This window comes from Crinia signifera, chromosome 5, assembly GCF_055691185.1.
Source record: "Crinia signifera chromosome 5, ASM5569118v1, whole genome shotgun sequence".
In the NCBI taxonomy this organism is placed as follows: domain Eukaryota; kingdom Metazoa; phylum Chordata; class Amphibia; order Anura; family Myobatrachidae; genus Crinia; species Crinia signifera.
Genome location: NC_139221.1, coordinates 6990789 through 7017074, shown reverse-complemented (window position 1 = coordinate 7017074; position 26286 = coordinate 6990789). Strand labels below are relative to the sequence as shown.

Sequence of the window (26286 nt, the reverse complement as noted above, 5' to 3'; positions counted from 1 at the left end):
CTTTGGGCATGCCTGAGGTAAGGGACATACAAACCCTATATAAAGTTTGTCTAGGCTCTAGGTGAGGAGCATCCATACACTAGGTAAGGAGTATAGGCTCTAGGCAGGGCCGGCGCCACTGGAGGGCGGCAGTTCGTCCCTCGTCCCTGCTGCACCGTCTGGGGAGAGGGCAGGGGGGGTCCATGCCGGCTTCTGACATGCGCCTGCAGTGGTGTCCTTGCCACGCGGGTAACTGTGGTGCTGTGTATAAAGCTGGCGGCGGTGGGGGGTCCCTGCAGTGAATAAGAAATAACTAGCGCTATCTGCCCGGCTATGCGTCGGCGCGGGAAGCGCTGCCGGGTTTGAAAACACTGGCCGCACGCTGATTGGCTGAGATTCAGCCAATCAGCGTGCGGCCAGTGTTTTCAAAACAGAAGCGCTTCCCGTGCTGCCGCATAGCGCTAGTTATTTCTTATTCACTGCAGGGACCCCCCGCCGCCGCTAGCTTTATACACAGCGCCGCAGGTACCCGCGCGGCAAGGACACCACTGCAGGCGCATGTCAGATGCCAGCATGGACCTGCCCGCTCCCCAGACGGCGCAACAGGTACCCCACCCCCCGGCACCGGGGCGCCCCCACCCCGACTCGCCTGGGGCGCTCCGGTGCCTTGCACCGGCCCTGGCTCTAGGTAAGGGACAGCCATACTCCAGGAAAGGTTTGTCCAGACTCTAGTATGAGACATCCATACCCTAGGTAAGTAGGGTTTAAGCTTTAGGTAAGGGACATACATACCCTAGGTAAGGCGGTCTAGGCTCTAAGTGCAGTGTGTCTAGGCTCTAGGTAAGGGCCAAACATACCCTAGGTAAGGCGGTCTAGGCTCTAAGTGTGGTGTGTCTAGGCTCTAAGTGCAATGTGTCTAGGCTCTAGGTAAGGGCCAAACATACCCTAGGTGAGGTGTGTCTAGGCTCTAGGTAAGGTGTATCTAGGCTCTAAGTAAGGTGTGTGTAGGCTCTAGGTAAGGGACATACAAACCCTAGGTGAGGTGTGTCTAAGCTCTAGGTAAGGGGCATCCATACTCGTGGTAAGATGTGTCTAGGCTCTAGGTAAGGGACATCCATACTCTGGGTAAGATGTGTCTAGGCTCTAGGTAAGGGGCATCCATACTCTGGGTAAGATGTGTCTAGGCTCTAGGTAAGGGACATCCATACTCCAGGCAAGGTGCGTCCAGACTCTAGTAAGAGGCATCCATACCCTAGGTAAGGAGAGTTTAAGACATACCCTAGGTAAGGCAGGTCTAGGCTCTAGGTAAGGTGTGTCTAGACTCTACGTAAGGGACATACATACCATAGGTGAGGTGTGTCTAAGCTCTGGGTAAGGGGCAGCCATACTCTGGGTAAGATGTGTCTAGGCTCTAGGTAAGGGGCAGCCATACTCTGGGTAAGATGTGTCTAGGCTCTAGGTAAGGGGCAGCCATACTCTGGGTAAGATGTGTCTAGGCTCTAGGTAAGGGACATCCATACTCCAGGCAAGGTGCGTCCAGACTCTAGTAAGAGGCATCCATACCCTAGGTAAGGAGAGTTTAAGACATACCCTAGGTAAGGCAGGTCTAGGCTCTAGGTAAGGTGTATCTAGGCTCTACGTAAGGGACATACATACCATAGGTGAGGTGTGTCTAAGCTCTGGGTAAGGGGCAGCCATACTCTGGGTAAGATGTGTCTAGGCTCTAGGTAAGGGGCAACCATACTCTGGGTAAGATGAGTCTAGGCTCTAGGTAAGGGGCAACCATACTCTGGGTAACATGTGTCTAGGCTCTAGGTAAGGGGCAGCCATACTCTGGGTAAGATGTGTCTAGGCTCTAGGTAAGGGGCAGCGATACTCTGGGTAAGATGTGTCTAGGCTCTAGGTAAGGGGCAGCGATACTCTGGGTAACATGTGTCTAGGCTCTAGGTAAGGGGCAGCCATACTCTGGGTAAGATGTGTCTAGGCTCTAGGTAAGGGGCAGCCATACTCTGGGTAAGATGTGTCTAGGCTCTAGGTAAGGGGCAGCCATACTCTGGGTAAGATGTGTCTAGGCTCTAGGTAAGGGGCAGCCATACTCTTGGTAAGATGTGTCTAAGCTCTAGGTAAGGGACATACATACCAAAGGTAAGGAGTGTCTAGGCTCTAGGTAAGGTGGGTCTAAGCTCTAGGTGTGGTGTGTCTAGGCTCTAGGTAAGGGACATACATACCAAAGGTAAGGAGTGTCTAGGCTCTAGGTAAGGTGTGTATAGGCTCTAGGTAAGGGACATACATACCATAGGTGAGGTGTGTCTAAGCTCTAGGTAAGGGACATACATACCAAAGGTGAGGTGTGTCTAAGCTCTGGGTAAGGGGCAGCCATACTCTGGGTAAGATGTGTCTAGGCTCTAGGTAAGGGGCAGCCATACTCTGGGTAAGGTGTGTCTAGGCTCTAGGTAAGGGGCAGCCATACTCTGGGTAAGATGTGTCTAGGCTCTAGGTAAGGGACATCCATACTCCAGGCAAGGTGCATCCAGATTCTAGTAAGAGGCATCCATACCCTAGGTAAGGCGGGTCTAAGCTCTAGGTATGGTGTGTCTAGGCTCTAGGTAAGGGTCATACATATCCTAGGTAAGGAGAGTCTAAGCTCTAGGTAAGGTGTGTCTAGGCTCTAGGTGAAGGAACATACATACTGACCCTAGGTACGGTGTGTCTATGCTCCAGGTAAGGGACATAAATACCCTAGGTGAGGTGTGTCTATGTTCTAGGTAAGGGGCATTCATACTCTGGATAAAGTATATCTAGGCTCTAGGTGAGGTGTATCTAGGCTCTAGGTGAGGTGTATCTAGGCTCTAGGTGAGGTGTATCTAGGTTATAGGTGGGGTGTATCTAGGTTATAGATGAGGTATATCTTGGCTCTAGGTAATGTGTATCTAGGCTCTAGGTGAGGTGTATCTAGGCTCTAGGTGAGGTGCATCTAGGTTATAGGTGAGGTGTATCTCGGCTCTAGGTGAGGTGTATCTAGGCTCTAGGTGAGGTGTATCTAGGCTCTAGGTGAGGTGCATCTAGGTTATAGGTGAGGTGTATCTAGGCTCTAGGTGAGGTGTATCTAGGTGAGGTGTATCTTGGTTCTAGGTGAGGTGTATCTAGGTTATAGGTGAGGTGTATCTAGGCTCTAGGTGAGGTGTATCTAGGCTCTAGGTGAGGTGTATCTAGGTTATAGCTGAGGTGTATCTAGGTTATAGGTGAGGCGTATCTAGGCTCTAGGTGAGGTGTATCTTGGTTCTAGGTGAGGTGTATCTAGGTTATAGGTGAGGTGTATCTAGGCTCTAGGTGAGGTGTATCTAGGCTCTAGGTAAGGTGTATCTAGGTTATAGCTGAGGTGTATCTAGGTTATAGGTGAGGCGTATCTAGGTTATAGGTGAGGTGTATCTAGGCTCTAGGTGAGGTGTATCTAGGCTCTAGGTGAGGTGTATTTAGGCTCTAGGTGAGGCGTATATAGGTTATAGGTGAGGCGTATCTAGGCTCTAGTTGAGGCGTATCTAGGTTATAGTTGAGGCGTATCTAGGTTATAGGTGAGGCGTATCTAGGCTCTAGGTGAGGTGTATCTAGGTTATAGGTGAGGGGTATCTAGGATCTAGGTGAGGTGTATCTAGGTTATAGGTGAGGGGTATCTAGGCTCTAGGTGAGGGGTATCTAGGCTCTAGGTGAGGGGTATCTAGGTTATAGGTGAGGTGTATCTAGGCTCTAGGTGAGGTGTATCTAGGTTATAGGTGAGGTGTATCTAGGTTATAGGTGAGGTGTATCTAGGCTCTAGTTGAGGTGTATCTAGGTTATAGGTGAGGCGTATCTAGGCTCTAGGTGAGGTGTATCTAGGTGAGGTGTATCTAGGCTCTAGGTGAGGTGTATCTAGGCTCTAGGTGAGGTGTATCTAGGTTATAGGTGAGGTGTATCTAGGCTCTAGGTGAGGTGTATCTAGGTTATAGGTGAGGTGTATCTAGGCTCTAGGTGAGGTGTATCTAGGTTAAAGGTGAGGTCAGTGGTGGGATTGAAATAAATTAACAACAGATTCTATGTCCTAATGCCCATTGCACATAAGGCCACACACTGTATACCCATTACACATTGTGCTACACGCCGTGATGTACACATTTTGCCGCACACATGATGCCCATTACATATTTGAAACATGTGCCACTTACCTACATGCTCATTGCTCACCCCCTGTGTTGCTCGATGCCAGGAGCTTCATGCTGGATGCTAAGGGGGCTTCATGCTGGTTGCCAGGGGCATAACAAGAACTTGTTGGGCCCCATAGAAAAAGTTTTGGAAGCCCCCCCCTCTCAGGGAGGGAGAGAGAGTGTGTCAGAGAGAGGCTCTACCTGCTCAGCGGTAAATACAGGCATCTGTCCCAGTGTCAGGGATTCCAGGAGTGAGAGCGAGTGAGGGGTTCGCCGTCATCTGCCGGGTCCACACTCCACACCTCAGCGCTCAGCACGGAGGAGGAGACTGCAGGGATGACTGCCACCATGGAGCGCTCGGCTAATAGAGAGGAGAGGCGCTGTAAGGAGCTGTGGCAGCCGGGCTGCAGGCAGAGAGCTGCGTGCTGAAAGCAGGTCCGCGGCTATTTTGAATTCTCCCGCTGGACCGAGAGACAGTAGGAGCTCGCGGCCGGCAGCCAATAAGAAGCCCCGATTGCCGCTCCTTATTGGCTGCCGGAACACGAGCTCCTATTAGCTCGCGGTCCAGCAGTAGCATTCAAAACAGCCGCGGACGGTGGCGAAACCGCTTTCAATATACAGCCGGGCAGCATGCAGCTCTCTGCCCGGCTGTTACAGCTGCCTGCTTCAAGTACCTTGTGAGCGTCCGCAGCGCTCCTTAGCCACCGGTTCTGCAGAACCGATCGTATATTAGGTATGTGACCGGTGCAAACCGGCTGAATCCCACCTCTGGGTGAGGTGTATCTAGGTTGTAGGTGAGGTGTATCTAAGTTATAGGTGAGGTGTATCTAGGCTCTAGGTGAGGTGTATCTAGGCTGTAGTTGAGGTGTATCTAGGCTATAGGTGAAGTGTATCTAGGCTCTAGGTGAGGTGTATCTAGGCTGTAGGTGAGGTGTATCTAGGTTGTAGGTGAGGTGTATCTAGGCTCTAGGTGAGGTGTATCTAGGTTATAGGTGAGGTGTATCTAGGCTCTAGGTGAGGTGTATCTAGGCTCTAGGTGAGGTGTATCTAGGCTCTAGGTGAGGTGTATCTAGGCTCTAGGTGAGGTGTATCTAGGTTATAGGTGAGGTGTATTTAGGCTCTAGGTGAGGTGTATCTAGGCTATAGGTGAGGTGTATCTAGGCTCTAGGTGAGGTGTATCTAGGTTCTAGGTGAGGTGTATCTAGGCTCTAGGTGAGGTGTATCTAGGCTCTAGGTGAGGTGTATCTAGGCTCTAGGTGAGGTGTATCTAGGCTCTAGGTGAGGTGTATCTAGGCTATAGGTGAGGTGTATCTAGGCTATAGGTGAGGTGTATCTAGGCTATAGGTGAGGTGTATCTAGGCTCTAGGTGAGGTGTATCTAGGCTCTAGGTGAGGTGTATCTAGGCTCTAGGTGAGGTGTATCTAGGTTATAGGTGAGGTGTATCCAGGTTCTAGGTGAGGTGTATCTAGGCTCTAGGTGAGGTGTATCTAGGTTATAGGTGAGGTGTATCTAGGCTCTAGGTGAGGTGTATCTAGGTGAGGTGTATCTAGGCTCTAGGTGAGGTGTATCTAGGCTCTAGGTGAGGTGTATCTAGGTTATAGGTGAGGTGTATCTAGGCTCTAGGTGAGGTGTATCTAGGTGAGGTGTATCTAGGCTCTAGGTGAGGTGTATCTGGGCTGTAGGTGAGGGGCACAATGATACATAATACCGTTGCACGTAATGAGAGATAGGGAAGTGCAGCAGCAGCAGCAGGACACTGACAGGTCGGCTCTCTGGCTCCCTCTTCCGGTCGCAGCCACACACAAGGGACGTCACTGCAGTCGCCAGCCACAAGATGGCCGTGCGGAGGGCAGAGACCCGTCACCCGACGTCATCCCGGAAGTGATCGCTTCTTCCTCGCAATAGCATCCACGTGCCGGGCTGTGCATAATGTTTCCCGAGCTAAATGCTCTGCTGGGCGCCAGCACCGAGACTGCGGAGCGGGTGAGACCCGGGACACCCGAGTGTGTGTGACCCGCTCAGTGCCAGCTTCTCCTTTTCACCCGGACGTCACTGTACCCCTACTACTGACCCCCCCCCCACACTGTCACTGTGCCCCTAGTACTGACCCCCCCCCCCACACTGTCACTGTGCCCCCAGTAATGCCCTCCTACTGTCGCTGTGCCCCCAGTAATGCCCTCCTACTGTCGCTGTGCCCCCAGTAATGCCCTCCTACTGTCGCTGTGCCCCCAGTAATGCCCTCCTACTGTCGCTGTGCCCCCAGTAATGCCCTCCTACTGTCGCTGTGCCCCCAGTAATGCCCTCCTACTGTCGCTGTGCCCCCAGTAATGCCCTCCTACTGTCGCTGTGCCCCCAGTAATGCCCTCCTACTGTCGCTGTGCCCCCAGTAATGCCCTCCTACTGTCGCTGTGCCCCCAGTAATGCCCTCCTACTGTCGCTGTGCCCCCAGTAATGCCCTCCTACTGTCGCTGTGCCCCCAGTAATGCCCTCCTACTGTCACTGTGCCTCCAGTACCAACACATCCGCCCCAGCTGTATATCTGTCCCAGAGTCAGTGGCATGTATACATACCCAGCACGTGGTATTTTGTGTCTTCCAGGGCCAATTCACCCTGATCAGCGGCTGTAAGACCGATGCCGGCTTCTTGGTCCATCATTTCCTGTCCTATTACCTGAGAGGTCAGTGGTTGTAATTCTAGACGGTGATAATTGTAATACCTGTGTGCGCTGTACAGTCATAGGCTTCTCTTCTGTCCCCAGCCAACTGTAAAGTGTGCTTTGTGGCCCTGGCGCAGTCCTTCAGCCACTACAGTATCGTCGCGCAGAAGCTGGTAAGCTTCCCCTACATTGCACCCCCTCTCTAAATGACACATGGCATTATATCCTGCTTTATCTCAATGATTGAAGCTTCTTTGTGGAGGGTTAAATAACAGCTAGATATGAAGCTTGCAGTCTGGTCCCCTAACACTTCGGGTCAGATTCAGTCAATCATAAAAAGAAAGTACCAATACTAGGTAAAAGCCCATGGCAACAACGGCTTCTGTAATGTACCTTCACTTTGAGCTGCGACAGTTTTTAGCCCACAAACACGTGACCCCACTTTCTATCTGCTCCTGCCTCCAGTCTGTCATCCTCAATCACTATGTAGCACAAAAACATTGGAAATGCCTTATCTGGGGTAACACCGGGTATTTATTAAGATTTCATGTGGGTGATGTTACTGCCCTTCTGGAATACATGACTACGAGTCCTAAATCCACAAAGACCCATGTCTCTGTATAAGTGGGTGTGGTATATTTCACAGACAGTCATTACTCAGACGTCAGAATCCCGACTGCACAGTGGGGGGGGTGAGCGCAATGATGCCCCTTGCGGGCTCGCTGCTCTCGCCACGCTGCGGGCACGGTGGCCACCTATTTTATTATCCACGAGGGAGCAGTCAGGATTCCGACGTCGGAGTAATGACTGTCGGAATCCTGACTGTCCGGCACCCGTATAAGCCATGTACTTATGATGTATCAAATGCAGCAATACTTTGTTATACCCACTTTAGTAGTGGCTATACCTGATTAGCAAAGGATTGGTCAGCATGTGCGTTAGTACCAGTGTCCGTATGGGCACAGTCCTGATAAATGACAATCTTCCACTTATAATCGTCATTACATTACAGAGCCCTTGGTAGATGATGAGAGGGTGACAATAAGCAGCTTGCTTTCTATTGCAGAACACAAATATAATTCCAAGTACAGCGGTCACAGTGTGAGGACATTATACCCAACGCGTTTCATCTTAGACTTCCTCAGAGGTTGCAGTGTGAGAACATTAGACCCACCGTGCTTCATCTTAGACTTCATCAGGGGTAGTATGTGAGCACATTAGATTAAACATGTTTCATCTTAGACCTCAGGGGTTGCAGTGTGAGAACAATAGACCCAATGCGTTTCATCTTGGACTTCCTCAGGGGTTGCAGTGTAAGAACAATAGACCAATGCGTTTCATCTTAGACTATCTCATGGGTTGCAGTGTGAGAATAGACCCAAACACGTTTCATCTTAGACCTCAGAGGTTTGTATGTGAGCAAATGAGATAAAATGTGTTTCATCTTAGACCTCAGAAGTTGCAGTATGAGAGCAATAGCACCAACAAGATTCATCTTAGACTTACTCAGGGGTTGTAAGGGAGCAAATGAGATCAAATCATTTTATCTTAGACCTCAGAAGTTGCAGTATGAGAGCAATAGGTCCAACGCGTTTCATCTTGGACTTCCTCAGGGGTTGTATGTGAGCAAATGAGATAAAATGCATTTCATCTTAGACCTCAGAAGTTGCAGTGAGAGCAATAGGCCCAACCCGTTTCATCTTTAACTTCCTCAGGGGTTGTATGTGAGCACAAGGTGCTATCCAGGGGTGGGTTATATAGCGGTCCACCAGATCATTCTACGTTGCCCATTGTTGCATGAATAAATGTTAGTTTCGATGTGACTGGACTGCGTGTTACAGCCATGTTCCTTTCCAGGGAGTAAGCCTGGCGAGTGCCAGGGATCAGGGGCAGCTGGTGTTCCTGGAGGGGCTGAAAGCATACAACAGGCTGTTATTCTCAGAGACGCCGGATGCAGAAGCTGAGAACCCTCTCCGTTTCCTGAGGTCAGGAATGTCCTTATTTTATTTGGTTATTTTCCAGCATTTCTTGGCTCTTCACCATCCCAGTAATTGCACCTTTCTTGCAGGACGGGTTCGGACCTCAGCCCTCTTTATCATTGTATTCATGCTGCACTGGAGTCCTCTGCAGGGGAACAGTGGAACTGCCCAGTGCTGATCGTGGATGACGTCAGCCTGCTGCTTAGTCTGGGAGCCACCAGCCTGCAGGTGCTGGACTTCATCCACTACTGCAGAGCCACCGTGTGCAGTGAGGATCAGGTACGGACATCCAGCATTGGTTTGTGGGAGGAAGACTGCTCCGTGTCCTGTAATAAATAGACCCTGGTGGTAAATACAGTAGCATTGTGCGTATGACTCTCATGTAAGGGTCACTGCATGGCAGAAGGCTGACGTGTGACCTGTTGATGTGTTGCAGGGGAACGTGGTGTGTCTGCTGCAGACAGATGACGAGACGGAGGACGAGGAGAACGAGATGCTGATGAAGTCACTTTGTCACCAGAGCAGCCTCATTCTGCAGGTCCACGGCCTCATGACCGGGTACTGTAAGGATGTACATGGGGAGGTGAGTGATCCTTGTAGCCAGTGACTATATGCGGTGCTGGGACAATGCTTTTGAATTCAAAGGAAAGATCTAGTAATGCCCAGGCTGAAAAAAGACATTAGTCCATCGAGTTCAACCTATCTGACTTGTAACTACTGATGTGAATGAAGGTGCGTACACACGGGGCAATATGATCGCTGGCAATATATTGCTCAGCAATCATATTGTCCCGTTTTCATCTGCGACCAGATGGGTGAAGAGGCTGGGTGAAGAGGCAGGGGATGTCGCTGGTCGGAGGAGCATGCTCCTCCGACCAGCGACCATTCAGGGGCTGAAAACGGGAGCGCGCACCTGGCGATTTATCACTGGTGCACACTCCAATCACTGGCAATATGGTCGCTCAGCGACCATATTCCCAGCGATTTCAGCCCCTATCGCCCCCGTGTGTACACAGCATTAGACATATCTATAGGATTCCCTTAGTGGCCAAAAATGCATCCAGTTTTGATGTCATTTCATTACCAGTAGTTGCTGTAATCACCCCACCGACAATGAGTTCCAGAATGTTACTGCTCTAATGGTGAAGAATCCTCTTCTTAATTCAGTACGGAATTTCTTTTCCTCGAGCCTCAGTACATGCCACGTGTCCTAAGTATAGGCCTGTTAGTGACCAGTCATCTCCCAATTCCATATGATTCCCAATCCTGTATGTGAACATACTAATCATATCACCTCTCCGTTTCTGCAGTGATAACATATTCAGCCTGGTATAACCTATCTTTGTATTCTAGTGATTCAAGACCTTTTACTAGCTTAGTCGCCCTTCTCTGTACCTGTTCCAATTCATTTGTGTCCTTTTTATGGTGCAGTGCCTAGAACTGAACACAATACTCCAAGTGTGGTCTCACCAATGCCTTCTAAAGAGACACTATCACATTGGCAACCCTTGAATCCATACCCCTTTTATTGCATGCCAATGTCCGGTTTTCTTTTGCTGCTGCACTTGACCAGCGTGCACTATTACCCAATTTTTCATAATGACCCCCCCCCCCCCCCAAGCCCTTCTCTACAGCAGAATTCCCTATAAGAACTCCCATTAGCCTATAAGTAGCTTGTTCATTTTTTCCCCATAATTAATTTCTTTACATTTATCAACGTTAAACCGCATTTTCCACCTTTCCAGTTTAATTAAGTAACTTAGTAGTTACTTTGTAGTGTAGTGTTTCCACATCTTTCATTTCCTTACTCAATTTTGTGTTGTATGCAAATATTGCAATCTTACTCACTATGTCACTACCTATATATAATTAATGAATATATTAAACAAGGTGGGTCCCAATATTGAACCTTGTGGGACTCCATTTTGGACCCTTACCATAGCTGGAATGTATGCCTTTTACCACCACTCTCTGTCCCCGATTGTGCAACCAGTTATCAATCCAATTTCAAATTTTACCTCCTAACCCTAAGTTACCTAGTTTCATTAATAACCTTTCATGAGGCACCATCTCAAAAGCTTTAGCGAAATCAAGAAGTATTACATCAACAGATTTCCCTAAGTCCAGCCCCTACTGACTTCCTCATAGAAGCTAATTAAATGAGTCTGATATGATCTGTTTTTTATCGAACCCATGCTGAGCCTTACTTATCACTTTCTCCTGTTCTAAGACATTTTGGATACTATCTCTTATTATTCCTTCTAATATTTTCCCCACAATGGATGTAAGGCTGACAGGTCTGTGATTTTCAGGGTTAGTTTTGCTACCTTTCTACCATATTGTTACTACGTTAGCTATGCGCCAGCCCCTTGGTACCGTCCCTGAGCTAATTGATTTCTTGAATATCAGATATAATGGTAGTGCTATGACAGAACTCAGTTCTTTTAGTATCCTAGGGTGTATTTCGTCCGGGCCAGGAGATTTGTTACTATTTAGGTTCTGTAATCTGTTTTTGACTATTTCCTCACTCAAACATACAGTTTGGGAGCAATCACTGGAGTGTAACAACATCTCTTCCTCATAGCTGATGATCACCCGGAAGACACAGAAGCAGTCGGCCGTCTATCAGTACAAAGTCCAGGACAAGGTGGTCAGCTTTTTCGCCAGAGGCCTCTCTGCAGCGGTCTTATAAGCAGAGAACCCTGTGCTCTTATGCCCTCTGCGGGGACTGGACCTGCTGGGACGACTGCTGTCTGGTGGTGCTACATAAGCAGGACATGGTGTGACCAATATTAAGGATGCTGACTGCTGCGAGGATACCTGGCTGTACCGGATGACGTCTCTGTGCAACACACCAATGCGTTCTACTGCAGAAGCTAGAACATGCACAATTGGATTCTGGGTATTACTCTGTAGGAGCCTGGTACTGGGATGTTACTACAGCTGTGATTGAGGACAGGGCTGCACAGTGGTTAGTGTTGCTGGTTAATAGCACTGAGGTTTGACTCCCACCAATGCCTTATCTGTGTGGAGTTTGCGTGTTTCCTCTGGGTGGATCACTTTACCTCCTGCAATAATGTAAAGCGTTTTTGAGTAGTTTTGGGAGAAAGTACTACATAAATAAATGACTATTCTCATCAGCTGCCTTCTGCAGAGCTCAACCATTTATCACAGGATACTTTGGTTTCAGCATTCCAGCCACACGGTATCAGCTAAAGGTAGTATCACGTAGGAAGGGGGCGCAGATGGGTACACGGTAATCAGTGGTGGTTCCTGCTATAGGGCTGCAGTCCTGCAGCCCCTCCAGTTAAATCACAACACCAGAGACACAGACAGACAGCACCAGAGCTCCGGTGCTCCCCCCCCTTCCCCGGAGCTCTGGTGCAGACTGTCTGTGTCTCTGACAGGCTGGTAATCTCCTCTCACCAGGCTCCATGAAGCAGCAGGACAGATACAGCAACAGCCCAACCCTGTGGGGAGGAGTTCAGCATGTGGTAGCCTCCTACTATTGGAAGCTGCTACTGCTCATCATACACAGAGCTGGAAACTCCTCCCCCTCTTGGGCTGCCAGTAGATGGAGTGATGACAGCAATAGCTTCCAAGAGGAAGCCATTCTGTGCAAATCGCCAGAGCTACAGTGCTGCCAAGGGCTGCTGCCTGTGCAGCCCAGCAGCAATTCTCTGCAGTGAGCATGCCCAGACTCAGTGAGTACCTGTTAACTGGTTCACAGGAGGTTGTGTGATGCAGCTGAAGGAAGGTATGCATTGCACCAGAGAGGTGCATGGAAGTTCTTTTTATGTTAATATTTGTGTGTAGATCTTTATTAAGAGTATAATTTTGTGTACTTTAATATTAAAGTTAGTAAAAGTGTGTATTTTGCTCTGTACCTGTGTTTGTGTGCATACGAGTACATTTACAGTAAATGCATACAAACACAGCTACAGCGCAAATCAAACTAATAACCTGCAAGTAATTAATGACTGTGTGTAACAAGCAGCACCCAGGAAATTGCAGCCCCCCTTAAGTCTAAAGGCCGGAGCCGCCACTGACTGTAATGCTGATGGGAACGTTCTGGGCCGTGCTAACCAGGGTGGCACACTATTCTGACTCAGTAACCGTTCTATGCTCGGCAGTGAAGGACAGACCAAGCCCCGGAGAACCAGACGCACAACAGCACAATGCATTTGAGGAAATGTTTTATGTAAGAAAATCATAGAGGAAGATTAAAAAAAAAAAGTAAACAAAACAAATTAAAAATATACAAAGAAACTAAAACTGTACAATGAACATTTACCTCTCATGTAAAGCACTAAAGCAGAAGACCTACATCAAAATAAATTATAACCGTTACCAAAAATATTATGTTTTTTTTTCTGTAGACCATGACGCAATTAGACTTGACATAAAGCAGTAGTTGCGGCAGAGAACCGTCCCGGGCAGGGGGGGCAGCGTGCTGGGTATCAGGCTGTCCCCTCCTGAAAGTAAATGATAAGACGACCCTCATCACACTGTGCGTTCCTTCCGTGCAGTATATTCATTACCTGTGTCCAGGAGGGCTCTGAGACCAGAAACGTATGACACTACTAGCCCCGGAAGTGGATGAATAGTACAAGGGGGGCTGTGATGAGGATTTGCTGGGGAGGGTTCACGCCAGCTATCGCCCTCATGGTGCGGTTTGATTGGATGAGAAATGGTTCCCTGGGAGAAGGATGTTTGCACAAGTGCCCGTTATACAGTGTTGCTTGGTAACACACAGACTCCAGGATAATAGGGCAGGAATTGTCCTGTTACAGTGATGACTGACATTCCTTGCAGGACCCCCCCCCCCTTATTGTAACTGCCCACGTCTGGGCTCAGAAAATTTCCTGCACCCCTCTACTAAGAGGATTTGTGTCTGTGCAGGAAGATCTTTGGTTGCATCGTTTCCCTCCAGTGCATCCATGTTGACATTAATCTCGTGTTTCATGTGCATCATTGTTCAGTGCATCTGCAAATAATTTATTAAATAGTCACCTCAATATCAGGAACAAGTGTACGTCATTGTCAGAGGGGACTGCAGCAATGGGTGTCTCTCCCCATCCCCCCAGTAACTATGCTGGGCTGGACAATAATACGTGTCCGGGTCAGGCTGCAGCAGAAGTGTAATCGGACTGTTCTACAGGCTCCTCTGCAATCACCCCCACTCTCCAGCAGCTGGCAGATGCAGATAAGGACACTTGGGCCAATGCCAGCTACCCCTAGAGGGTGCAGGGAAGACATCATTGAAGAACCTGCCTCAAATCACTGCTCAGCTTCACTGGTTTCTCTACAGCCATAAATGTCCATAATGGAGATAACACAGGAAGTTGTGACTGCTCTCTATTGAGGCTTCAGGCCTGGCCACACCCACATGAGACCAAGTATTAAGCCACACCCCTACCCTGTTGTACGCAGGATCGAGTAACGGTAAACTGGGGAACAGAAGCGGCAGACTGCAGCGAGTAACCATTATAACGCCACCAAAGGAATCCGCTAAATCCCCTGTGTGGGGATCAATTGATTTAAAGATATTTGTTGGGCACCTTGCACCACGCGATTCACAACTCCTGCATTCTAAAATGTGTCTTATTGTTTATGCTCAAAGAAACCTCTCAGCATAAACATCCCTCCAGAAATCTGCTGTTAAATGATCTCTCGCGGCTGGGATTCAGAATATCGTCACACCCAGCGTTAAGGAACCCCAGGACAGAGTGGCAGCAGCACGTCACCTCCACAGCTTTCTCCCAGAACCATTGCAGCCTCTGACAATAACATTTGGGGACAGTCAGATAATCTATATCATCATAATGAAGGAAGGAAGAGCTTGGTCTCCTTCCACTGACGATCGTGGAATGAAGTGCATGTTGATACTCAGTATCATGAAATAGTGCAGCATCGGTTTTCCCCTCTCCCACAATCCGGAAAATTTTCTCTCTCTTTTTTTTTTCTTACCAAGTGCTAGATCTGTACTCACCTACGAGGGGCCCAATGACATTCCGAAATATGAACCACGCCCACGCAAGGTGTGCTATACAATGACACAGTAATGAAATATAAAGCTGGCGGAACTCCACCAGGACATGCGCCATGTGATCATGAAGTGCTACGGATTCATTACGAATCTCTCCAGGCTTCTGCATTTTCTGGGACACCACCGACCAGCCTCAGCTGAAGATGGAAATGTACCTGAGACAGGTGAGTGCTGTGCCGAGAAAACCGGGAGCTAGAAATTGTACAATTCCATTGGAAGTATAGATAGTGTTCTCTTATGTATTGGAGCCTGTTCTTTCAATGATAGATCAACCCCTTCCAGACCAGCCCTTCGGCATGGCAGGGATTAAAGCCAAGTTCCCGACTCGAGTCCTCCTTAGTCCAGCTTCTCCAGGACTGACGGAACATAGACCAGGTTGAGCTCACTGCCAAAGTCACAGACTATCGCTGCGTTGTCCAGAACCAGGATCTGCCGGGCCGGCTGTGCCTCCTCGCACTTCCCCAGATACACCGTCTGCAGGAGATCGCCATAGCCAATGTCCCAGAATGACACACAGCCCTGACCCCCAGTCACCAGCAAGTTGTCAGAGATGAGGCCCAAACTCGAGCCGCAGCCCAAGTCCTGCAGAGAGAGAGAGGATGTAACGGTCATTACGGGGACAGAGTCTGCGCAGAGCAGCAGGGGTGGAACACGGGTGAGCAGAGACGAGAAAAGGCAGATAACACACATGTAAGTCAGAGCGGAGGAGAGGCAATGTTTGCCACCCAGAACTCACTTGTTGTATGGAGTAGAGTTTGATGCACGTGCTCCGGTCCCACACGCTGATGACATCATCCAGGCCGCTGCTGATTACGCAGGATGCTGTGCAGATCAAGAAAGTGATGTCCCCGCGGTGTCCGTGCATGTGGCCAACGCGGCTTCCTGTGAGGACATCCCAGAGACATATGGCTCCATCCTGCCCTCCGCTGGCCAGAACCATAGTCTGCGGGTACAGAGGAAGGCAGGACACCAGTTACATACTGATTTATGGGCCGACAGCCTCACACTTATATTAAATAGGGGGGTCTGCGGAGGAGGGGAGCCAAAGTCAGGATCTTAGGGTAGTGAGGGGCAGCATCCGTCTCAGCCCTTTCAGTCTAAGGTACATTAGCTAGTTAACCGATCAGCCAGCATCCTGTCATATACTCACTGATTACAGCACAGCGTTGTGTGTATAATTACAGGACATAGAATTGTTGTGAATCCAGCTCCATAATTCCAAATGTAAACCTTTCAGATCTCATTTCTCCACCAGTCATTGCTATAGTTACACAGTGACCTCTATATACAGTCACCATTCAGTCTTCAGTCACAGGCCACTTACCTGGTCAATATATATGGCAGTAATCCCCCCTGAGTGTCCCTGCAGTGTGAACAGGCAGCACGCATCCTCTAAACGGTACACCTACACAGAGAGAGAGAGAGAAAACATGTCAAACACTAGAGGGATCCACTGTCTATACCGCAGGAGAAGGCTTGCTCATCCTCTACCCCACAACAGGTTACCAGCCTCTGCCCAGGCTACGTATGGTCTGGGTCTGATGACAGCTATTTACAGAGCCACATCAGCCTTATATAATCATACGGCCTGTTATAAATCTTCCTATAGGACTCACAGACCAACAACCTAGCAAAGTATAATTACAGCTGAAAGGAACGGCCTTCTTCCAGTCACATATCTACTACAAAAAATCTAAATCTATGTGTATACACTAATAAGGTTAGCATGTGCCATCCACAAATGTACAGGAAACTTTTGAAACAAATACTTTTTCCGCAAGACGCACACAGGAGACCCAATCCCCACCAAATCCCTGCAAGATCCAGGACAATGACCATCGCTTCCTGTGTCACAGGAGACCCAATCACTACCAAACCCCTGCTAAAGCCAGGACAATGACCATCGCTTCCTGTGTCACAGGAGACCCAATCACCACCAACCCTCTGCTAGAGCCAGGACAATGACCATCACTTCCTGTGTCACAGGAGACCCAATCACCACCAAATCCCTGCAAGATCTAGGACAATGACCATCACTTCATGTGTCACAGGAGACCCAATCACCACCAACCCTCTGCTAAAACCAGGACAATGACCATCACTTCCTGTGTCACAGGAGACCCAATCACCACCAAACCTCTGCTAGAGCCAGGACAATGACCATCACTTCCTGTGTCACAGGAGACCCAATCACCACCAAATCCCTGCAAGATCTAGGACAATGACCATCACTTCATGTGTCACAGGAGACCCAATCACCACCAACCCTCTGCTAAAACCAGGACAATGACCATCACTTCCTGTGTCACAGGAGACCCAAACCCTCTGCTAGAGCCAGGACAATGACCATCATTTCCTGTGTCACAGGAGACCCAATCCCCACCAACCCTCTGCTAGAGCCAGGACAATGACCATCGCTTCCTGTGTCACAGGAGACCCAATCCCCACCAACCCTCTGCTAGAGCCAGGACAATGACCATCACTTCCTGTGTCACAGGAGACCCAATCCCCACCAACCCTCTGCTAGAGCCAGGACAATGACCATCGCTTCCTGTGTCACAGGAGACCAAATCATCACCAACCCTCTGCTAGAGCCAGGACAATGACCATCACTTCCTGTGTCACAGGAGACCCAATCACCACCAACCCTCTGCTAAAACCAGGACAATGACCATCACTTCCTGTGTCACAGGAGACCCAATCACCACCAAACCTCTGCTAAAACCAGGACAATGACCATCACTTCCTGTGTCACAGGAGACCCAATCACCACCAAACCTCTGCTAGAGCCAGGACAATGACCATCGCTTCAGGTGTCACAGGACACCCAATCACCACCAAACCTCTGCTAGAGCCAGGACAATGACCATCGCTTCAGGTGTCACAGGAGACCCAATCCCCACCAACCCTCTGCTAGAGCCAGGACAATGACCATCACTTCCTGTGTCACAGGAGACCCAATCCCCACCAACCCTCTGCTAGAGCCAGGACAATGACCATCACTTCCTGTGTCACAGGAGACCCAATCACCACCAAACCTCTGCTAGAGCCAGGACAATGACCATCACTTCCTGTATCACAGGAGACCCAATCACCACCAAACCTCTGCTAGAGCCAGGACAATGACCATCGCTTCCTGTGTCACAGGAGACCCAATCATCACCAAACCTCTGCTAGAGCCAGGACAATGACCATCACTTCCTGTGTCACAGGAGACCCAATCACCACCAACCCTCTGCTAGAGCCAGGACAATGACCATAATTTCCTGTGTCACAGGACACCCAATCACCACCAAACCTCTGCTAGAGCCAGGACAATGACCATAATTTCCTGTGTCACAGGACACCCAATCACCACCAAACCTCTGCTAGAGCCAGGACAATGACCATCGCTTCCTGTGTCACAGGAGACCCAATCACCACCAACCCTCTGCTAGAGCCAGGACAATGACCATCACTTCCTGTGTCACAGGAGACCCAATCCCCACCAACCCTCTGCTAGAGCCAGGACAATGACCATCGCTTCCTGTGTCACAGGAGACATCCACGCGCAGTGCATTAAATAAAATGGGGCATATGTAACAGCATTCAAGTTCGGGTTGCCATCTGACTGACCCCTTTTTTTTTTTAAAGCGGCAATCATTTATTGGTTTTGCGTAAAAGATTGAAGCTTTAAATAAAACTTTCTGAGGGCGGGCAGCATTCTGCACCTCTGGCAATCTCTGGTGCTTCAGTGGTTTTAGGGAATGTACAGGGAAATGGGCAGCAATCCAGCAATAGCTCCATAAGCAGGTAATGAGGGTACAAGACGAGTGCCGCTGTCGTCCAACTCACTCTCAGAGTGTGATCTTGGCTCCCAGTGACGAGTCGGCCAGCTGCTGCTCTCAACACGGTGATTGGCTTCTGGTGGGCACATGCCACGTTGTGGGTCAGCTGACAGCGGATGATATCATCACTGGAGTATAATGGGGAGCTTGGAACGGTGCTGCGGTTAGAGGTCCCTGGATTGGAGAAAACACATTGCTGAGCACCTTGTATAGTAAATAACTGCATCATCTTGCACAAAGTAACCAGAGACCAAGCACAACATGCTCCTTTCACGTCTGTATTTATAATATTCAAAAGAGGCTACTCTCATTGCACACAGCATCGCAGTCAGACACAGGACTCAGATTTCATATAGGATGTAAGAATCATACTAAGCTCATTGCATCAGTGTGATGGGAGCCTTGTATCACTAGTCTGAGCTCCATGGTCACCCTGCTCCTCCACTATATAACACTCAGTCTGTGGCTTCCTGCTGCCCCCATTCCCCTCCTCACATCATGTCACTGCCCCTGTCACATGCAGCCCTGTCCTCACTGACACATCCCTCATCTCCTGATATACTCTGTGCTGCTGTGGACCCTGCTCCTCCCACTATATAACTCTCAGTCTGTGGCTTCCTGCTGCCCCCATTCCCCTCCTAACATCATGTCACTGCCCCTGTCACATGCAGCCCTGTCCTCACTGACACATCCCTCATCTCCTGATATACTATGTGCTGCTGTGGACCCTGCTCCTCCCACTATATAACTCTCAGTCTGTGGCTTCCTGCTGCCCCCATTCCCCTCCTCACATCATGTCACTGCCCCTGTCACATGCAGCCCTGTCCTCACTGACACATCCCTCATCTCCTGATATACTCTGTGCTGCTGGGGACCCTGCTCCTCCCACTATATAACTCTCAGTCTGTGGCTTCCTGCTGCCCCCATTCCCCTCCTCACATCATGTCACTGCCCCTGTCACATGCAGCCCTGTCCTCACTGACACATTCCCCATCTCCTGATATACTCTGTGCTGCTGGGGACCCTGCTCCTCCCACTATATAACTGTCAGTCTGTGGCTTCCTGCTGCCTCCATTCCCCTCCTCACATCATGTCACTGCCCCTGTCACATGCAGCCCTGTCCTCACTGACACATCACTCATCTCCTGATATACTCTGTGCTGCTGTGGACCCTGCTCCTCCCACTATATAACTCTCAGTCTGTGGCTTCCTGCTGCCCCCATTCCCCTCCTCACATCATGTCACTGCCCCTGTCACATGCAGCCCTGTCCTCACTGACACATCACTCATCTCCTGATATACTCTGTGCTGCTGGGGACCCTGCTCCTCCCACTATATAACTCTCAGTCTGTGGCTTCCTGCTGCCTCCATTCCCCTCCTCACATCATGTCACTGCCCCTGTCACATGCAGCCCTGTCCTCACTGACACATCACTCATCTCCTGATATACTCTGTGGTGCTGGGGACTCTGCTCCTCCCACTATATAACTCTCAGTCTGTGGCTTCCTGCTGCCTCCATTCCCCTCTTCACATCATGTCACTGCCCCTGTCACATGCAGCCCTGTCCTCACTGACACATCACTCATCTCCTGATATACTCTGTGCTGCTGGGGGACCCTGCTCCTCCACTATATAACTCTGTCTGTGGCTTTCTGCTGCCCCCATTCCCCTCCTCACATCATGTCACTGCCCCTGTCACATGCAGCCCTGTCCTCACTGACACATCACTCATCTCCTGATATACTCTGTGCTGCTGGGGGACCCTGCTCCTCCCACTATATAACTCTCAGTCTGTGGCTTCCTGCTGCCCCCATTCCCCTCCTCACATCATGTCACTACCCCTGTCACATGCAGCCCTGTCCTCACTGACACATCACACATCTCCTGATATACTCTGTGCTGCTGGGGACACCGCTCCTCCCACTATATAACTCTCAGTCTGTGGCTTTCTGCTGCCTCCATTCCCCTCCTCACATCATGTCACTGCCCCTGTCACATGCAGCCCTGTCCTCACTGACACATCACTCATATCCTGATATACTCTGTGCTGCTGGGGGACCCTGCTCCTCCCACTATATAACTCTCAGTCTGTGACTTCCTGCTGCCTCCATTCCCCTCCTCACATCATGTCACTACCCCTGTCACATGCAGCCCTGTCCTCACTGACACATCACTCATCTCCTGATATACTCTGTGCTGCTTGGGACCCTGCTCCTCCCACTATATAACTCTCAGTCTGTGGCTTTCTGCTGCCCCCATTCCCCTCCTCACATCATGTCACTGCCCCTGTCACATGCAGTCCTGTCCTCACTGACACATCACTCATCTCCTGATATACTCTGTGCTGCTGGGGACCCGGCTCCTCCCACTATATAACTCTCAGTCTGTGGCTTCCATCAGCAATGACCAGTCCGGCTGCAGGGTTGGACACAGATGGATTCCCCCTCGGCCATACACTCCTCAGACCTATAGATGATGTGCACATTCAGATCGGTCTCACCTCTGAACTGTAAGCGGTTGGAGGATTTTTGGGACTCTAGACAGAAGAAGTCCAGGGAGCCATTGAGTCTGGCAGCCACAATCCTGGGGAAAAGAAATCATATAAAGATTAATACAACAGCCATCCTCTTATGGCCTGGCCCCGCCTTGTGGCGGGTCACTTACACCCACAAGAGAGACACGCAGATTGTGCAGCAATGCAAGCAACCACTGCAATACGTTCTTGTAGAACAAAGTCTTATAACCGTGGGTTTGTGGTGCCGTGGCTGTGCCTCTGTGGGAGCATCGTACCTGTGATTAAGGAACACGAGTGCAGTGATTCCGCTCTGTCCCTCGTAGTTGCTGCAGCGCAGAACCCCCTCGATGGCATCCCACACCTACAGAGGAGGAGACAAGGGAACACGTCACTGACAGCAGCAGAGGGGGCGGGACATGCACGGAACTAGCCAGTAATACAGGACACTCATCATCTAAGCATCAGAGATAGATCTGCCCCCATCAGATATATAGGCAGGGGCCACTGAACCATCAGATACGTAGGTAAGGGCCACTGAACCATTATATATGTAGGCAGGGGCCACTGAACCATCAGATATATAGGCAGGGGCCACTGAACCATCAGATACGTAGGTAAGGGCCACTGACCCATTATATATGTAGGCAGGGGCCACTGAACCATCAGATATGTAGGCAGGGGCCACTGAACCATCAGATACGTAGGTAAGGGCCACTGAACCATTATATATGTAGGCAGGGGCCACTGAACCATCAGATACGTAGGTAAGGGCCACTGACCCATTATATATGTAGGCAGGGGCCACTGAACCATCAGTTACGTAGGTAAGGGCCACTGAACCATCAGATACGTAGGTAAGGGCCACTGACCCATTATATATGTAGGCAGGGGCCACTGAACCATCAGATATGTAGGCAGGGGCCGCTGACCATCAGACAGGTAGGCAGGGGCCGCTGACCATCAGACAGGTAGGCAGTTACAGTGACCCCTCAGACAGGTAGGCAGGGGCCGCTGACCATCAGACAGGTAGGCAGGGGCCGCTGACCATCAGACAGGTAGGCAGGGGCCGCTGACCATCAGACAGGTAGGCAGGGGCCGCTGACCATCAGACAGGTAGGCAGGGGCCGCTGACCATCAGACAGGTAGGCAGGGGCCGCTGACCATTAGGCAGGTAGGCAGTTACAGTGACCCCTCAGACAGGTAGGCAGTTACAGTGACCCCTCAGACAGGTAGGCAGGGGCCGCTGACCATCAGACAGGTAGGCAGGGGCCGCTGACCATCAGACAGGTAGGCAGGGGCCGCTGACCATCAGACAGGTAGGCAGGGGCCGCTGACCATCAGACAGGTAGGCAGGGGCCGCTGACCATCAGACAGGTAGGCAGGGGCCGCTGACCATCAGACAGGTAGGCAGGGGCCGCTGACCAATCAGACAGGTAGGCAGTTACAGTGACCCCTCAGACAGGCACACAGAGGCTGCTGATCCTCAGTCACCCCTCGTTGTGCAGATTACTCCCACACCACACACAACACAGTCCCTGATATTCTTAGTACATAAAAGGTCTCCCTCACCTCCAGCTTCCCATTACTCCGCCCGGCCACAATCAGGTTACCCTGGAGCCCCAAACTCCAGACAGAACTGTCAAAGTCTTCTGCCCAGCCAGAGACCGGGGAAGACGTCCCGTTACAGAACACCGGCTCTTCTGCAGAGCTCTTCCTCCTGGCAGGAACACATCCACCCTCTGCACGGCTTCCAGGCGACCTGCTCCGTCCTCCTGGCACAAGCTGGCAATGTCCATATGGAGCAGGTGAGAAGACTGGGCTGAATGTGCCCATGCTGGCGTGTTCCTCGTAGGCACGCTGCACCAGGCTGCTGAAGTCATACCCGGTAGCGTCTGCCCCCTGCTGGTCAGTCCCAGGCTCCTGTTTCACCTGGTCAGAGAAGTTTGAATCGATGAAACTGGACAGGTCTGGCTGGTCGTAGAAGAGCGAGGGCTGGTTGGTGGCGGGTCTCCTCTTCAGCAGGTAGCCATTCTCCAGGGAGTCCTCAGGGTTGTATTTACACTCGGATAACTGGTCCCAGGCGTCCTGGTACTCAAAGATGCCGCTGCTGTCTCTGCGCAGCCTAGGGATGAGAGAACGCCGCCGTTATGGAACACCGTCTACAACACGCAGCACAGTTCTTGTATTAGGGAATGCTGGGATGTGTAGTTCCACAACTTTTCTTTGAAACAATACCCTTTATTGGTAACTGTCTGTTGTATCTATCTTATACAGATGTGTTCACATGCATCTAGCCTCCTTGCGCATTAAACAGACCTTCCAGTCACACCATGCAACATATTTGCAAAATATAGTACAATGTAAAAGTATAGGATGCACAAGCAGCTTTTGCTGACTAAAATTATATACAGCATGCCTATATTCTGTGTGCGACAATGGCTGTATCTGCATATGAAATGTTATGTTACAGTGTTTTCCAGTAAAGAATGGATTTTGTACTTACCATTAAATCCTTTTCTCTGATTCCCCAGGTGGCACTGGAGTTCACAGTGGGGAATAGAAGGGCGACTACAGGGTGCATGGGCACTTTAAGAAATTATAGTGTGGCTGACTCCTCCCCTTCTACTTCCCCTTCCCAGGCAGTCTGAGTAATTGTGCCTGGAGGGAGCTGGAAGAAAACATACTTCCGAAGAGGTTAAACTTCACCCATACATAAAAGAACAGGAACAGTGACAATAGAAATTGCAAATGGAAGCAACCATACACATAAATGACAAGGGCGTTCCAACAGACAACCGGAATCAACCCTGGCAGGAGACTTCAACTTAAGAGTAAAGTAACCTGATCGTACAGAAGAGCAGTGCTGGGAAGGTGTCCAGTGTCACCCGTGGAATCAGAGAAAAGGATTTGAAGGTAAGTACAAAATCCCATTTTCTCTTTCATCCACTAGGTGTCACTGGAGTTCACAGTGGGGACGTCCTAGAGCTCCCATCACCAAAACACCAAACAGCCTTACTGGGAAGCCTGAGCAGCAAAGGTGTCAAAATGGTAGAACTTGATAAAAGGTTCTCTGACCAAACCAAGTAGCGGCCCTACACAGTTGTTGAGCCGAGATCCTTCAGGCAGCCGTCCATGAGGGGCCAACTGATCATGTTGAATGCGCTGTAATAGAGGAAGGTGGCACTTGTGAAGCTGCCACGTACATGGATGAATGGTAAGGTGGAGCCACCTAGCTGATGCTTGTTTAGATGCCGGACAGCCTGGAGTCGTACAAAACAGAGTTTCTGATGTCCGTATGGAAGCCGTTCTGGAGGTGTAGACCCTAACGGCACGCACCACATCCAGAGATCTGGAGTCTGCGGAATCACCCTGGAAGGCAGGTACAACAATCTGTTGATTGATGTGAAATGAGGACACAACCTTCGGAAGAAACGACGCCTGTGTTTGCAATTCCGCCCTATTGTTATGGACATGACAGTGCCCTTAAGTCTGATAGGCCAAAGCCAGCACCAAGAGCAGGATCTTCGTCTTCCAGGAAAGGTACTTGAGGTGTAATGATTCCAAAGGTTTGAACAATAGAGTTTGTAAGAACGACAGCAATAAATGTAAGTCCCCGGTGCCGTGGGAGGTCGGAAGGGGGGGGGGGGTTGAATTCTCAAAACTCCGATAGAAAGTCTGCACTTGTGGCAGCAATGCCAATTTTCGCTGAAGGAAATTAGAAAGGACAGACACCTGTACCTTTAAGGAGCCTAGACGCAGACCAGCGGCAAGTCCAGCCTGAAGAAAAAGAAGCAGCCGCGCCAGCTTGAATGCCCTAGGTGAGACCTGGCGACCCTAGCACCATGAAATGTATGCTCTCCAGATACGGTAATAGTGAACAAAGGTCACTTCTTTTCTGGCAAGCAACATGGTGGGAATTACCGCAGAGGGGATACCCACCTTCCTGAGGATGAACCTTTCACTAGCCAAGCCGTTAAATGAAGCCTCCCTAAGTCCGGATGGACAAAGGGACCCTGGGACAGCAGGTACTCTCGCAACAGCATGGCCATGGTTCGTCAACAAGCAGAGATGTTAGAGTGGTGTACCAGGACCTGCTCGGCCAGTCCGGTGCTATGAGAAGAATGGTGACGGTCTCTCTGCGAATGTGTTGAAGGATCCGTAGTAACATTGGAAATGGAGGGAAAAGGTTGACAAACTGGTAGCACCATGGGATCGTGAGTGCGTCCACCCCCACCACTGCCGGATCCCGAGTCCGCGCACAGTACAGAGGCAACTGATGTGTCGCGATGCCACAAAGTCTATCTGGGGGCATCCCCAATGATGTGTCAGACTTTGGAAGACGTGTGGGTGGAGTGCCAACTCTCTCTGATGTACATTGTGCCAACTGAGGTAGTCAGCTTCCCATTTTGTCTACACCATGTATGAAGACAAGATTACCTCGTGGTGGTCCTGAGCCCACAGTAGATCCGACTGACCTCCTTCATGGCGGCGCGGCTGCACGTCCCACCTTGTTTGTTGATGTATGCCGACTGTACTCTGAGATATCGCCCCCAACAATGCAATGTAGATTACGCATAGTTCGAGAATATTGATTGGGAGGAACGCCTCCTGAGGCGTCTAAAGACCTTGGAACTGACAACCCATCGTGACTGCTAAATAACCGCGGAGGCTGGTGTCCATGGTGAGAAGGGTCCAATCCCAAATTCCAAATCTCCTCCCCTACAGGGGGTTCGAGGAGTTGACCCACCAGGCTAGGGAGAGACGAGTCCTCGATGTAAGAGTGACCCGCTGATGGATACTGAGACGAGAGCCCGACCACTGGTGAAGCAGACTGAGCTGGAAAGGTCTGGAGTGGAAATGACTGTACTGGATCGCTTCGAAAGCGGCCATCATCTTCCCCAGAAAGCAGGTACATAGGTGTATAGTCACCCGCCGGTGTTGTAAGACCAGCCGAACTAAAAGTTGGATCGAGGTGACCTTGTCTGCTGGCAAGAATACTTTTTGCTGAACCGTGTCTAGGATAATTCCCAGGAACAGCAAACGTTGTGAGGGTTGGAGCTGCGACTATTGGAAGTTGAGTATCCACCTATGTTGCAGGAGGAC

The 26286-nt window shown here is 50.1% G+C and overlaps 2 protein-coding genes across 3 annotated transcripts in view; one reads left to right on the top strand and one right to left on the bottom strand.

The window, feature by feature from the left end:
* The first annotated feature begins 5976 nt into the window (after positions 1–5976).
* On the top strand, positions 5977–13609 carry ELP6 (elongator acetyltransferase complex subunit 6). Its single transcript, XM_083186586.1, has 7 exons — positions 5977–6140; positions 6756–6834; positions 6916–6986; positions 8671–8798; positions 8882–9071; positions 9229–9375; positions 11377–13609. Exons 1-7 carry the CDS (start codon positions 6087–6089, stop codon positions 11482–11484), a joined length of 777 nt encoding a protein of 258 aa, XP_083042712.1. The 5' UTR covers positions 5977–6086; the 3' UTR covers positions 11485–13609.
* The window catches only part of SCAP (SREBF chaperone), a 107410-nt gene continuing 94095 nt past the window's right edge, over positions 12972–26286 (bottom strand). For both annotated transcript variants that reach the window (XM_083186584.1, XM_083186585.1), the window contains exons 17-23: positions 22753–23305; positions 21459–21544; positions 21169–21251; positions 18676–18842; positions 16166–16246; positions 15578–15784; positions 12972–15423 (exon numbers count right to left, since the gene is read on the bottom strand). In XM_083186584.1, coding sequence (XP_083042710.1) covers positions 15178–15423; positions 15578–15784; positions 16166–16246; positions 18676–18842; positions 21169–21251; positions 21459–21544; positions 22753–23305 — 1423 coding nt within the window. In that variant the 3' untranslated portion in view covers positions 12972–15177. The remainder of the gene's footprint in view (positions 15424–15577; positions 15785–16165; positions 16247–18675; positions 18843–21168; positions 21252–21458; positions 21545–22752; positions 23306–26286) is intronic.